General features: G+C 37.7%; 2 protein-coding genes across 3 annotated transcripts in view; one reads left to right on the top strand and one right to left on the bottom strand.

Annotated features, from left to right (window-relative positions):
* Positions 1–8,147, top strand: part of LOC140234732 (uncharacterized) — a 31,663-nt gene extending 23,516 nt beyond the window's left edge. For both annotated transcript variants that reach the window (XM_072314779.1, XM_072314771.1), the window contains exons 14-20: positions 795–902; positions 1,595–1,702; positions 2,915–3,057; positions 4,096–4,297; positions 4,797–4,897; positions 5,271–5,358; positions 5,985–8,147. In XM_072314779.1, coding sequence (XP_072170880.1) covers positions 795–902; positions 1,595–1,702; positions 2,915–3,057; positions 4,096–4,297; positions 4,797–4,897; positions 5,271–5,358; positions 5,985–6,053 — 819 coding nt within the window. In that variant the 3' untranslated portion in view covers positions 6,054–8,147. The remainder of the gene's footprint in view (positions 1–794; positions 903–1,594; positions 1,703–2,914; positions 3,058–4,095; positions 4,298–4,796; positions 4,898–5,270; positions 5,359–5,984) is intronic.
* A 2,267-nt stretch (positions 8,148–10,414) lies between these two features.
* Positions 10,415–15,433, bottom strand: LOC140228026 (centrosomal protein 15-like). The gene is made up of 4 exons (XM_072308427.1): positions 15,259–15,433; positions 14,062–14,185; positions 12,774–12,848; positions 10,415–11,341 (listed from the first exon to the last, which is right to left on the bottom strand). The coding sequence occupies exons 1-4, from the start codon at positions 15,312–15,314 to the stop codon at positions 11,249–11,251; spliced, it is 348 nt and encodes a 115-aa protein (XP_072164528.1). The 5' UTR covers positions 15,315–15,433; the 3' UTR covers positions 10,415–11,248.
* Positions 15,434–15,882: the final 449 nt, after the last annotated feature.

The following is a 15,882-nucleotide window of genomic DNA, read 5'->3' as shown; positions in this document are numbered from 1 at the left end:
AAGCTAATATGTAACGTGAGTAACGTGTAACGTGAGTAACGACGATTTTGCTATTGCTGTCAAATATTTCCAATGCTCTCAAAATTTTGACCCCCTATATTTGAGTACCACAACATGAGTTATATAAATCATACAACAGTTGTTTGAAATACTGCCCAGTATGAGGACACTTTTTGAATAAAGGCATGTTGGCTTTTTATGTCGTCCCAAAAAATGTAACGTGAGTAACGAAAGTATTTTGTCTTTATTTCCGATATGGATGTGGTTATTAAAATTCTATTAATATTGCATGGTAGACTAAGGACTTGTACATCTATTATACAACAGAGAGTATGTCAAACCTTCCAGTATAAAAAATATGGCAAATACAATATGCAGAGACGCCTAAAAAGTGTAACGTGAGTAACGTGGAATTGCCCAATTGTCATGGTAATGACAAGAATCCAGCTTCCTGATTGGCTGTTGCTATGGGAAGTTGCTATTCCAGCAAGAGTTGCTATCCTAACATATTTTATGAAATGGGGCCCTGATGTGCATTTGATACAAAAGTGACATATGCTTTTTGTATGTACTTTTTTTCTTTTCTTTTTCGTGGCGGGTACTATTACAAACTTTCTAAGAAGTCATTCATTTACCTCAAAGTTTGAAGGGGAATTGGTCATAGCTAGATGTGCTTGAATTGATCTTTGTCACATAAATGTGAATTACCTACACTTAAATCACCTGTTGTTTTGCCTCAGCTTTCATTCTCTTTCTTACTATACTCTTAACATACCCATGTTTGCTCCAACCAGAATGCTGACAAGTACCCTCCCCCCTGGCTGATTGCCATGCAGAGGTATGGCCCTCCTCCATCGTACCCACACCTCAAGATCCCAGGACTCAACTCACCCATTCCAGAGGTAAGAACAATCTTTCTCACATACTTGTGCATTCAGTAAACAGTTATTCTTCAAATTGGAGGTGAAATTCTTTTATCTGTTCTTACCAGGTATATGGTGTATGCTGGAAATACAGTATACAGATTAAGTGTGTAGGAAATTGGGAGGGTTTGTTTTAGTAGGTTGCTTCCTTTTTCAGAGGCCTGACAGTGTATATGCTTCTCATGTGTGAGTACCTGGTACAGGTGATTCCAGTTTAATAATGAAATCCTCAAGTTTGGCAGTTTTCTTTCATTATATTGAAATTTCATCAAAGCTGAACAATTAGCCCTTTTGATGATTATGAGATGAAAGATATGAACTTCTTTACAGATTGTGCACCTTATGCCCATTTATACACCCTTTTTGAGTGACTTTTATTCATGAATTCATATGTGATTCATATGTCTTCCATTGATTGGTGTGTGCAAAGTTGATGACAATATTGGACTGTCTGACTTGCCACTCTGCAGATATTTATGATCGATGGCACTCAAGGTCATGGGCATAGCAGCTCTGTGTAAGATTCAATGGTTAGAGGATACAGAAATAGATATGAAGAACAAGGAATTCCATTTAAAGAAAAGAATGAGGATTTATAAGTATGTAAATGTGAAGTAGAAATATCCATTCTTTCATAAAAGTAATCACTGCATCCATCTACCACTGTCCAGGGTTGTTCCTTTGGATACCATGCCGGAGGGTGGGGCAAGCCACCAGTTGATCTGAATGGGAAGCCACTGTATGGAAACGTTTTTGGAACAGCAACAGAGGATTTAAAGGTAAGACTTGACATGCATTGTGCAGAATATTTTGTTGGCATTACTCAGGATTTTTAACTTTTTAAACTTGACTTTTATCTCATCATGTGTTGTAAGTCTCATTAGTGATTCCCTGCTTTAACCCTAATCAGGCCGGGCTTTTTGGCTATGCTAAAACTGGAGGGGGGCGAATTGTTTGAAACAATTCATTTCTTATTTTGACTAATTAATTATGCAAATTAAGCCCAAGATCATATTTTAGCCTGATTAAAAGCATTGAGAGTCTACTTTTTGGTTTGTATATCTGTTTTATCTTATTCAACAATTGTATATCATAAAAAATTCCAAAAGTCATTTCAATTTTTATGTATTTTATTGTTTTTGGAATTTCTTATGTATTTCTCTTTTTTGATATTTGTTTTTTTCTTTGTTTTTTTTGGAAATTGTCACTGACCACTTTTCTACCATAATTAGCATAAAATTAATCAATTAAAGTGATCAATTTTAAAAATTATCAGGTTTATATGACTTTCATGACAGAGCACTGTTTTCCATAGGAAATGTACACAAAATCACAAAATTGTGCCCGTTTTGGGGTGACATGCCGTTACAAAAATGGGCGTGGCTTTGAAAAAGTATGCGCGGACGTTGCAAATTTGGTCTCAAAAGTTGTGCGAGACTTGAACAAAGTCAAGAAGCCTCGCGACGAGGCCTTCTCGCGTTACAGAATTATAGCGTGAAACGTCGAAGGGGGGCAGATTCTGCCCCCCCCCCCCCCCCCCCCCCGCCCTGTTAGGGTTAACCCGTAAAATTCTTGCACAGCTCTCATACCAGCTCTAAGAAGGTTTGTTGTTGTCAGTTCAGATATCCGTTGATTGAAAAGAGCATAATTTGAAAAGAAATCTGAATTATTTACCACATCTTTTCTCATCATCAACTACCCTTGCCTTAATGCTGCAATGACTAGCCGGACTGTTCCAGTCATATAAGATTTTCTCAAATTGTTCATGGATGAAAGAGGATTTAATGTAGATGTTATAAAAAGAATGCTTACATGCAGACATTATAGGAAAGCTACTTTAATGTATGTCACCTGTAGCCTATCTCCCATTCAAATTAAAAGGTTATCTGATAGAGCTGTTAAAATCACTTTATGATATGTTCAATTCTGGTGATGTAATGAACAAAAGTTCTTCAATTTGTTTTTCTCTGACTGTCTTTGTCTCATTCAAGGCTGAGGAGGAGGAGGAGGTGGACAAGACACAGTGGGGTGAGCTGGAGAGTGAATCCGAAGAGTCATCTTCAGAGGAGGAGAGCGAGGAAGAGAGGGAGCCGGGAGAGATTGATGAGACGGGTCTCATCACACCGGCAGATGGGTAAGCCAGCGTCCCTCATACCACCATTATACTGTCTGGGTTCTGTAGTGTCAACATGACAGAAATGGGACAGTGTCTATGTTGAAGTTGTGTGTGTGTGTGTGTGTGTGTCTGTCTGTGTATTTGTCTGCATTCTCTTTATTTGTTGAATTGTTTTGTCAATAGTGGTCAGTACTAGAGTCTACCCTGAAGAAGGACCAAGTTAAAGGGATTGTATAGTTTTGGTTGAGACTAAATTTCAGGTTTCTAACATTTTTTGGTGACATAATGAGAAACCTCTTATGAAATATGAAAGAGCATGTAATTCCATCAGGAATTCAACATTTATTTGATGAAAATTGGTTTTGAAATGACTGAAATATCCAAAACAAAGCAATTCTAATAAAGTGTGGGACCCACACTTTTATTACGATTGCTTTGTTTTACTTTGTTTTTGGATGTTTCAGTCATTCCAAACCCGATTTTCATCAAATGAACTCTGAATTCCTCTGATATGTTCTGTACTATTTCACAAGTGTTTTCTTGGTATCTCGCAAAAAGTTAATAGCCCAATTCTCATCTCCACCAATACTGTACCATCCCTTTGATACCATCATAAGAGTCTGACTACTATATGATGATAAATTCTGTGATTGAATGGCAAATCAAACAATGTGAATTAACAAAATACTTGTAAGGCATATCCAGTGAAATATGAGCACTTCTAACTACCTGCAGTTAACTTGGGTAATATCTCTTCATTTGTCATGTCATGTGTTGGTTGATGGAAGAGAGCTCTTAATGATGCATGTAACACCATCTTCACAGCCCTCACTAAACAAGGAAGCAAGTGAAACAGGAGAGTAAATTTTGATCACTATGAACATGCACTTTTGTCTTTTAGATACTGTGGCAGAGGGGGAGGGGAATGAAGGGGGTTCTTTTAGGATTGGGACCAAAGTTATTTTGATGAGAAGTGATGTGTATATTACACTTTGACCAGCGGACGACAGGATTCAGCTGTATTAACCCAAACCCCCTTGCTCTTGCTGCACACAGAGGTTTGATAACCCCCAGTGGTCTGACATCCATCCCTACCGGCATGGAGACACCAGACATGATCGAGCTTCGTAAGAAGAAGATTGAGGACGCCATGGAGCAAGGGACAGAGACGCCGCAGCTCTACACTGTCATTCCCGAGAAGAAGGCGGCCGTGGGTGCTGCAATGGTTGGCTCCGCCCACGTCTACGACCTCCCGGCGGTGAGCAGTGCTCCTCAATTGGCATTTTTGCTTGGAAACAGTTTGATGATGTCATAGCATTGCAAGACAAATTGTGCAGAATCATCAAGATAATGCATTGGAAGGTTTAAGACAAGAAAGGTGTTCACATACTGATATTTTGACAATGAGCTACAAATGTTGCTCATGACATATGGATCTACAAAAGCTTTTGTTAAATTTGTACACTTATCCAGAGATTACATTAACCCGTTGAGGACGGGCTGATTTTGCTACAACACGCATTTCCCAGAGACACTTGCCAGAGTATACTCGGGACTCGTCCTCAATGGGTTAAATATCAGAAAAAAATGTGTTCATTTTACTTAGTAGAATATTATGCCATACTAGGTGTGTTACATATGCAGGGTGATATGTCAAAATTACTGCCATATTATTCAGCATCCATGATCATTAATATGGTTCTCAAATAGTGACATGACAATGACAGATATGCATTTTTTTTTTCACCCCATGACAGCCTGGTGCTGCCAAAAACCAGCCAGGCACAGCGAGTGAAGGAGTGGCCATTGCTCTGGATCCCAGCGAATTGGAACTTGGAACGGAGGCTATGGCCGCAAAGTGAGTATAGAGGCATGCTGTATTATCAACAGTTGTGCATACTGTGTGGCTGTCAGTGATGTTGTGATATTTGTATTCCAGTGCATTCCAGTCATAAAGAACACAGTCATAACAAAATTCTTGTTACAACAAAATTAAAATTCAGGTCCCAAAATCATCATCCATACATGTTTATACACTAAGCTGTTCGAGTATTATGAAATTTTGATAAAACAAAAGAAAACTGCTAGTCCTGAAGAATTCATAACAGGAGTACACTTTATTGTTTTTGCGATCATTATACAGTGATGATGATGTTTATGATGATGACAATAATTCTTTATAGACATTCCAAACTCAAAGAGCTAATATAAGGTTTTATCTCTCCTATCAGGTATGAGGAACAGGTGCGAGAGCAGCAGAGCCAACTGGAGAAAGAGGACTTCAGCGACATGGTTGCAGAACATGCTGCCAAGCAGAAAGTGAGATGATGATGATGATGATGATGATGATAATGATAATGATAATGATAATAATGATAATAATATGCGTGTTATCATGTAGTAACTAGAGTGTGTATGATCAACCAATACTCTAGGTGCACAGAGGTGGCTGTGAAAAGTGTATGTACACAAGTTTTTAGCTGATGATAAAGGGATGCACGACTTGGTTTCATGACACATCATATAGTAATAATGTTTGTGCTTATGTTTGGGTGGTGTGTTCATCAAGTTTATGCTGTCAAGTGCTTTATCTTTGGTTCAAGGCTTACCATTAAAGGTACCCGTATATCACAATGTGGATTTTTCTTTTTAATGAGTAGGCTAGCACATTTTCAGTGTTATTGATCAAATATTGATGAAAGATACCCCCCAAAAAAAACGTTTGTTTTTCCTGTGAAAGTGAACTCATTTTGCTTTCCAGGAAGAAGAAATGTAATGCAAATACTGTAACAAATATATATTCATCATTGTCAGCCCAGTTGTACCTTGGACTAAACCTGTATGATTTCAGTGATGGCTTCTGTATAATTCTTATGAAACAAGAGAAGAAATGATCTACCAACTTCTCTCATGACCTCAATGTTTTCCTGATTTTTCTTTTCCAGAACAAGCGGAAAAAGCAGACACAAGATAGTGGGAGAGCCGCCAAGAAGTACAAGGAGTTTAAGTTCTGAGAAGTTTTGGCAGTCACAGCATTTATGCATTAATTGCAGTGTTGTTGGTGGACGAACGAGGCATGTTCATGACAGCTTACAAGGGATAATCAGTGATAAGGATCTTGTGATATTTAGAGCCTCGAGAACCTCTCCTGTAGTGCTCACAGAAGGTTTTAAACTGCTGGTGATTGATGCGGAAACATTTCATGGAAGCTGCCGAGGGATGTACATGAAACTTGAATTCAAAATGTTTGTGGTCCTTAGTGGCTGTGATTTATGATAGTGCAGCATGTGGATTTTTATTCTATTTACTTTGATAGATGAATGAGGAATATGCCAAATATTTTTGTAATGGGGCAGCGGGCAAACTATGAGTCGTGAATTTAATTACCTTTGAGAGTGAGGCGTGTCAGTATCAGCAGGGTAACATGCTTACTGTAAAAGTGGACATTTTCACAGTGAGGAAATTTTTTGCTCATTTCGCACAACCAGGAGCTAGTGCAAAAATTAATGAAAGCAAGTATTTTTGCATGCCATATGTTTCAGTCATTTGTGTCCTGATTCTGTTGAATGTAAAACAAGCGAAATTCATCTTACCTGGCCGAGCGTGAAAAATTACTCCTGTGAAAATATCCACTTTTACAGTAATATGTGTACCCTACTAATCGTGACGCTAGGGACTCATTATCCTAGGGGAGATGTTTGATTCCAGTACAAGATCATAAATCCTGCAATCACAGTTCCGACAGATGATAGTATGTCAGATTTGGTATTTGTTCTTTCTTTTTTGCACATGAAAGTAAATCACGGTCGCATATCTAATTTGTAACTCTTGTAAATATGTAGATAGATTTGCAGTTGATGCATTTGGCTGTTTTATGTATATAAAAGGGGCGTCTTTAGTGCTTATCACTCCAAATTTTGTTGTACAAGGATGTCACGTGATGATCATTAGAGAGCTTTTGAGTTCAAGTCGGTAGGCAGAGGACAGGAGGCAGAGTATGAATTGATCTGTGCAGTGGTGAAAGTGAACCTCTCTCCATCTTGTTAATTTCAGGATTGTTCTTGTTGGAATAACACTTGGTCTTTTAAACAAGAGGGAATAGCTAGCTGCTGTACATTTAGGTACATCAAGTGCATGTGTGACAGCTTACACAGTACAGTGGATGTAAGCATCCCAGTCCTCAGAAATCAAAACAGCTAAGAAATCAGAACAGAGCAAGATGGTCATGGTGGGTTAACTCTCCATCCTGTATGCCCTGCAGTCCCGAATCAAAAGTTCTCTTCAATATTCAAATACAGTATGTTACATTTACCATCTGCTGTAAAAATACAGTGGGGTGTAAATTTATTATTGATTTTTCCCCAATGACACATGAAACCAATATGTCACTCCTTGCTGTAGTGGGCCCTTTTGTAAATATGATGGTTCAAGTATTATCTCATGACCCTAATAATGATCAGACCTGGAGTTACCATTTGACTACATCCTAACGGGATTGTTGTATGGAGCACAAGTGGCCAAGGCAAGTATTGCTTGCGAATGTGACAGAACATTGCAAGAAAAAAAAAATGAATGTGGCCTTATGTTTTGATAACAAATCTTCCTTGTTGGCCTCGTAGTGCCATAAAATGTTCTGTGAATTCTTGATGGAGAGATAAGACTGATTTATTGATGTACTCAATGCAGTAAAGGAAGTGCCCAGCATCATTTTCATTGCAAACGTATGGACCCACACACTCCCATACTGGCAGTTGTCAAACCCCAGTATTGCTAGCGTCTCACATTTGAGATTTACTGATGATGAATGCTACACATGTATAAGAGGTTGCTGTGCTGTCTCATTCTTCAAGCAATTAATCTTTGAATGATGCATCAATGGAGAATGTAATGTGGGAATGGGGCCGTGTTGTGAAAATTAGCCAGACTTTCCCCTCTCTATCAATATCATACATTATGAGTCAAGTGTAATCTGTATCATTACATTTGTATTACATAATACCAAGGATGTGCTGTATGTACCTTGTGTAAGAGAGAGTACTGTGTTTATCCCTTGGTTTTTCTTTCCCATTCCACATCAGAATAAATGAGAGCCCTAAGCTCAAGCATAATAAGTGTGTGACACTTTTTTTGTTGTTCTTGTTGGATGCAGTTTATGAAATATGATACACATAAAAACGGCATGTCATAATTGATGTCGTTTCATAAGAGGTAGCATTTAGGCTGCAATTCAGTGGAGGAAATATTTTGTGACAAATGATCTGATACCCATCTATCTCTGTATTGTGGGCAATATGGATAAAAATCCACAGAATTTTCACTGATTTGAGCAGTTTTTTATTGTGCTTGAAACCGACTATACTGGAATGACCAAGGACACACTGGTAACAAAACAAGGAAAGCAAACAAACTGACAAAACAAGCCCACCAAACAGATTTTAAAATGACACCTGGTGGAGCTACAGATAAGCAACCTTTTTGCTAACAAAAAAGGCCGCATAAGATTACTTTGCGGGATATCAATTATGACACATGGTATATTTAATACCAGTCTTGGTTTCTTGAAATCTGTGAAGGCACAGACAATGTAAGAGTAGATTGTCTCTCTTTGATAGAATCCAGTCTTCATCATTCTGGTACATGTACACTTAACATTTACATTATGGTGCTAAGATATGGTATTGGTCTTATTGCAATGTTGCAACATCTGCCCAGTTTTATAGTGCCAGGTCAAAGTTCTGATGATATGTATGTACTGTAAAATGAGGAATGTTCGCATGCATTTTAATTTCGTGAATTTCGCGAGTGCCATGATTCGCGAAATTAAAATGCACGTGAAAGTTCTTGTCTACACTATATGCATTGCACGCCAATGGCAAATTGCAAAAATTTCATACCACGCAAAAGGCCGTTGGCTCCAATTCGCGAAAATTTCATGCCGCGAATTTATCATGTTTTACAGTATATACATGTAGTCTATTCCTAGTGGATATAACAAACTACAGTATACTTCACTAAGGTTGGCATACACTGATTTGGAGAAAGTCCATTGACTTGGATTCATGTAAGTCAAAAGTCAGCATGTGCATGGTATAGTATTGGTGGAGATGAGAATTGGACTTACTGCGAGATACCAAGAAACCACTTCTTAATTAAATAATACAGGGCATACCATTTTAAAAGGAATTCAAAATTAATTTGATGAATATTGGCTTTTAAATGGCTGAAATATCCAATAACAAAGTAAAACAAAGCAATCCTAATAAAAAGTGGGTCCCACCTTTTATTAGGATTGCTCTATCTTAGATATCTCGGCCATTTCAAAACCAATTTTGATCAAATAAACATTGAATCCCTCTTGGAATTGCATGCACTTTTATACAAGGTTTCTCATTATCTCACCAATAATGTTAGAAACCTGAAGTTAGACCTCAACCAAAACTATACGATCCCTTTAACATGGAGTTAGCAGTGTTGTGAGTAACTTTCAGTCATTGGTGAACATGTGATGGGTTGTTGGATGAAATATGTGTGACTACTGATGTCGTGACTTCCTGGAGTTAATTGATCTCGGAAATGTTATCCCAAGTATGAAAGTGAAAGGCACGCTCAGCTGTAAGTCTTATACTGACAGGCCTACTCTCGTCAGTAATTGCTGAAATCCATCATTTTTCACTGTTGCTGGTAAAGGAAGATATGAGGAATGAGAGAATTTATGTGAATATCCCAGTCCTTTTTGTCTGATGTTGGACTTTGAGGAATCTACCACAATATATCACGTAATGCTTTCCCAACACCATAATAAGCTGAACATGCAATTGAATCACTCCAACCATAAACTCTTGTCGGCAATTGTTAAAATGCATTACATTTCACAGTTGCTGGTAAAGATGGATATGAAGAATGAGAGGGGTCTATGCGAATATCACAATCCTTCTAGTCTGATGTTGGACTTAAGAAGAATATTGTTAACACCACACCAAGCAGCCTATGTCAAGGAGAATGACATAGCCACACATATGCATTTGACAATATCACACATATACAGTCAACCTTGCCCAAGTCAAACTAAAAGAGATCCAAAGAGACTGGAGAAAATCCTTTAACTTGTGTGAACTTTGACTTGCATGATACAATCAACATGTTTAAATCCATCCATGATCAAATTTTGCTTTGACTTATTCAATATTTTGACTTGTGCAAGGAAGACTTGGGCGAGGTTGACCACACTTACAGTGCACCAACATGCGTCATGCTGCTTTATGGACATGAGTCAACACTACAGAGAATTTAATCACAGTGCTGTGAAAAAAAACCAAACCAATGTTTGGCTTACTTGAGGCAATTAACAAAGAAGTCCTTGGAACCAAGTAATGCATTAATTGTAATAGGCTTGTTTTTATTCTGTCTGTTACCAAAAACAATTATAACAAGAATAGGACTTTGCCCCAGTTTGGACCAAAGATAAGGTTTTGTCACATCAGGTACATTGTATTATGTTTTCTGAGACCTCTCTATGGTGTTATTGCAATCGAACCAACATAAGTGTTGTGTTGTGTGTGTGTGTGTGTTTGTTGGGGGGGGGGGGGGGGGGAGGTTAATGGGAACTACAATAACACTTTGCATATGTGGCATGATTCCAAAGAACCACTTGTGTTTCACTGCATCACGAGATATCCTTAGTAGGTGTGGGAAATTAATCCAGTCTACTGTAACAGAAACCAAAATACTGTACAATTAAAATAAAAAATGATTTCCCTTCCGGCTTTGGATACATGCTACCAAATCAAATCACTGCCTTCTAACCACTTGCTAAACATTTTTTTCCAAATGAGGCTGAGTTTGTGGCTTGTGTGTGTACTTGAAGCACGACAGAATGATAGCAAGTATCCGGAGTCACATGATGTTGTGTTGGTCACAGCTACTTTGTCCATACACCCATTGAGAACTCGCATAATCGAATGGGACCAACATGTGGTTTCCTTGTATACTACATGTATCACTACCATGTAGACCCAGATTTCCACCCTGCCAGCCATCAGCCCAATGGGGCTGAATTTGGCCAAGTATTGAAAGTGACCAAATCATAATTGTTGCAAGTATTGCCTGCTGACAGCACCTTTCACATTCAGTATGAACCTGAAATTGATTCATTTGATTTCAGAAAATATCACATAGAAATGTCCATATCATGTTGGTAGTATGTCAAAGGTCATCTGGCGCTGGGAGGGTTGCTTCTTCCAGCTGACTTCACGTCTGATTTCCATGCTGGCAATTCTTTATCCACCATGGCCCAGTATTTTACCTTTCAAATGACAAAGAAAATGAATGTACAAGTAAATGTACATGTACAATGACTCCATGCACTCCACAGAAGTGTAGAGCTCACCAAATTGGAGATTATAACTTATATATGCAAGTAAAAAACAAACAAACAAACAAACAGATTTAAAGCTCCTCAAAGAGCCATGTTTTGGAATTGATGTTATCATTTTGTGCAGAACAAAGCAAAAAAGTTCATCTTACACAGAAGTGGAAATACATTTGTACACTGTATAGGGTAATCTCATTATAACGAGATTGTCTTGCCAAGGTAATTCACCTCATATCCTGACCCTCATATTTGTACACTTTGAACACATCATTAAATGTACACTGCATGAACATGTTCTGCTATGATAGGATTACATACAGAGTGTGACACAATATTTATGAACAGAAAATCCAACAGAAAAGTGTTAAGAATATTCTTGCACGAAAAAGAAAAGAAAAGAGAAAATAATCTTATTCTTGAAGCAAGTTGTCACATGCTTTAGATTTGACAATAATTTCACAGACAGGACCTGTAAATGACAGGCCACCATTATTTGTATCCATTAACCTATTGAGGACTAGATGATTTTCCTATAACACACATTTCCCATAGACACCTACCTGGGTATACGTGGGACAAGTCTTCAACAATTTAAGCAAATTAGCGATCAGATAGTATGGAGCATACATGTACGTGGCACAAGTCATTAGGGTAGACACTTACAATACCATTGCTACAGGCACGCAGCAATAATGCAGACAAGTATCGAGACTGATAATTCAACAGTAGTTCGCTGGTTTTGCCCACCATTTGGTGTAGGACCAAAAATTTTCCTTGTTATATCCACACAAAGTCTCCTTTTATTTCTACGCATTTTCAAACTCAAATCTATCTTGCAATACCCCCCCCCCCAAAAAAAAAAAAAAATCAAAAATCAAAATCAAAAATCAAATTCAGGCAGGTTAACTTGTGACTTGTTAACTCCCCACACAATCCCTCCAGAGGTGCACAACACATACGTGCATATGCACAACAAATTAGATTCTGGAGTACTATAGAGCCCCCTGAAAATTGTCTTTCACGTATTTGTACATGAAAAAAAAAAAGAAGCCTCAGATTTATCTGGCTATGTTGATGCTTCTGTTGCATCTATAGCGTTATCAAAATTATGGGAGTGTGCCTCCAGCTAAGCAGTATAGCTACTTTATACCCCCCCCCCAAAAAAAAAAAAAAAGAAGAAAAATAAAAGACCACAGGAATAGCTTCATTTCAGAGCTATACATTACCTCTATTCTTTTTTTTTTTCAAACAGCTCATTAGTAGTGCATTATAGTTCATAATTATGAATGAAAGAGAAAAATACATTTATACATGTATACACATGTATGTATTACAACTGAGCAATCTTTGATACTGCCTGTACCTTCAATGTGACCAGTTCACTTGACTGTGGCCTGCCAAGGCTTTGCTGAATACCGTCTTTGCACATATCAATCTCCTGGAAGACACAAAGAGAATCGAAGCATGGAAATACATAATGTATCATCTCATTTCTCACTGTCTGTGGAAACCCATCCAAGCCCATTTCATATTGTACCTTTCTGCAAAATATTATATCGCATCAAATGACACCAGGGCTGGTGACTCCATCTCACAAAGTAACTAACTCCCTGTATAGAGCAATTACCAAATTCCAAGCCATAGCTGCAGATATCATCAGATTTTAAGTTGTCGAAATGAGAAAAAACAAAAAAGGCAGAAGCAACTCTTTTTCAAACTTGCACAAGCTGATAACTACGACAAATTCAAAAGTATATTGTACTGTAAAATGAGGAATGTTCCCGTGCATTTTAATTTTGCAAATTTAACGAGCCAAGATTTTGTGAAATTTAAAATGCATGCACAAGTTCTTGTCTACACTACATGTATTGAATGCCAGAGGCAATTCGTGAGAATTTCATGCTGCCAAAAAGGCCGTTGGCTCCAATTCACAAAAATTTCATGCCACAAAAATATCTTGCTTTATACTACACTACAGGCCCTATACTGTAAGTTATGTGGGTTTGACAAAGAATGAAATGTTTTTCTATGTCACATCATGTGGTTTTCCGAATTTATGGTCATTAATCTTCAAAGCTGTGCAGTCACATGTAGTGATTTAAACAATTTCACTTTACGTTAATCTTCCTCAAAGGCACTCACATATATATGACACACGTCTGAAATGTGATATGATATATAGAAAATTCAGTCTTCAACAGGAAACTTTTATTTCAAATCTAAGGAGACACTTCCTGATACAACAATCACATGCACTGAGTAAACAAAACAATCCTGAGAGCACTTTATCCACCAGTAGATAGCAAACTCGATTTAGTAGCTGCCAAAGTGTCTGTTGTAACCATTTGTCTAGAGACAGCAATAAGTTTGATGTATCCCTGAATAAAGAGACCACGCTATGGACATGTTTCACTGTCACTGCCTTGGTAATTGTAGTGGAGAGTTGACACTTTGTCAGGTAGATAAATGAGAGAGAAAGGGAGAAGAATCCACCTAGCAATACATAAATACCATCATATACTGTACATATATAAAAAAAAAAAAAAAATATATATATATATATATATATATATATTTTTTTTTTTTTTCTTCTTTTTAAAGTACTTTCCAAAACACTCGAGATTCAAAGTGAGGAACATGCACACACTTACCTGCAGCAACTTCTTGTTCCTTTTCAGTGCATTATTTCTCTGGCTTGCCAGTGATGAGTTGAACAGTTCTCTGTCATCCAGGTTGTCGTATGATTTCCTTAAAAGTTGCTCTCTCCTTGACACACTGAAATGTAAACGGTCACACAGTTGTCATCCATCAATCCAGCTTTAAATGTCACCATATTAAAAGCTGTAAATTAAAGAAAAAAAAAGTACTAAGTAGCCCACTGCAAACCTGCTTCAGGCCCTAGGAATTAGCCATTTTGTATCAAAGCATGGATATCCATCTGTATTTAAATAAATATCACACTGGTAAACCAAATGCACTAGTAATTATGCAACAATTTTTCAAGAGAAAAGCTGACCATGAAGTATATTTGACAGTCATGATAGGGAGGTTTGTTAGAATGGTGAACTAAAATATTCAGCAAAGATCAGGGATCCATGTGAGATAAAAATCACATATTTATTATATAGCACTGACACTCAGTGATAGGTTTGCCAACTTAAATTCCAAAATGACAAAGAAAAATATCGACCTACAGCTAATGCAGTTTTGTACTCTATATGGCATTAATTGGCATTTTCATACTTTATCATATGTCACAACAGACCCTAATTCTAACCCCGACAGATGACAGTAGGCCTGCCTAAACCACATACTACCAGTAATTGTACAACTCAGGAGTAGGCCTACGGACATGCAGGACGATATGGTAAAACCAGAGATTTCCATGTGCATGAAGCTTTCGCGAATTTTGCAAGGCAAGATTTGCAAAAGTAAAATGCATTTTTTCATCTACACATGCATTTTGAATCAATGGCATTTAGGCCAGTAATAAATTATTATTGCAGTAAGCCAGTAAATTTATATTACTTTTGACTTCATTTGTATTTTTGACTTTCATTCCATCAATTTTTCAAGTTTATTTTTTAAGGATTTTAACATTGGATTGGAAATCATGTAGACCTATTGTTTCTAAGCAAAGTCTTAGCTACGAATTTCTTTTCAGGAAGGGCGTGGAGAATTGAGAATGTACTTTAATAGATACTTTAATAGATCTACCGGCAAAAGAGCTCCTTTTAACACCTGTAGGCCCTACATGGAAATGAACGAATGGGACCAGTAAGAGGTTTTATGTACAAACGCTCATAACTCGGGTTGTCAGAATTTTAGCCTACTATTCTTTAACTTACATTTCCTCGTGTCTCCTGTTCAGTTCGATCTCCCTTTCTAACCAGCCCGAGTCCATTTTCTTCAGGCTTGTTCGACTGTACGCGTCCTCGACTAAAACCAAACTAGACCTCTAAAACTAAACTGGTGAAACCATCGCATCATCCGTCTTGCATCGAGGGATCGGATCGGATCAGAATGGCGTCGTGTTTCCTGGATACGCGACGCTGGTACGCTGGTGGGTGCTCGTCGTGTCAGCTGTGTGGTACGGGCTACGCTAGGCTGGGATTAGATTGGATCGTGTGAGTGGGGGGTGGGGGTGGTCCCCTTCCCTTCAATCGGTAAATGAGTCTAAAATGTATGACACAATTTTGAGTCTCCTTTGGATTATTTATTTAGAATAATTAATTGCTGTAATTTGTAAGATGCGGCCATGTGGGCTTTAGGTCCATCTACAAAAAAAAAAAAAAAAAAAAAAAATTTACATAAGCTGGGGCTTCCCATCCAATGTTGATAATTTATTGCTTTAGATGCCAAAGGATTGTTGATTTTCTTTTCCTTTTTTTTTTTTTTAATGGGAGTCATGAGAAAATGATTGCTGGGCGGGTGAGCGTGAGATAGACTTGATAGATTTGACTCTAGAATAC

Source organism: Diadema setosum, chromosome 1 (genome assembly GCF_964275005.1).
Source record: "Diadema setosum chromosome 1, eeDiaSeto1, whole genome shotgun sequence".
NCBI lineage: Eukaryota > Metazoa > Echinodermata > Echinoidea > Diadematoida > Diadematidae > Diadema > Diadema setosum.
This window is presented reverse-complemented; position numbering and strand designations above follow the sequence as displayed.

What these genes read in the sequence shown, in the direction of transcription:
- LOC140228026 (XM_072308427.1), bottom strand. Translation starts at nt 15,314, where the DNA reads ATGGACTCGGGCTGGTTAGAAAGGGAGATCGAACTGAACAGGAGACAC. An exon ending in AACAGGAGACACGAGGAAAT is followed by an intron (nt 14,186 to 15,258) that starts GTAAGTTAAAGA and finishes TTTACATTTCAG; the next exon opens with TGTGTCAAGGAGAGAGCAAC. An exon ending in GGAACAAGAAGTTGCTGCAG is followed by an intron (nt 12,849 to 14,061) that starts GTAAGTGTGTGC and finishes TGTGTCTTCCAG; the next exon opens with GAGATTGATATGTGCAAAGA.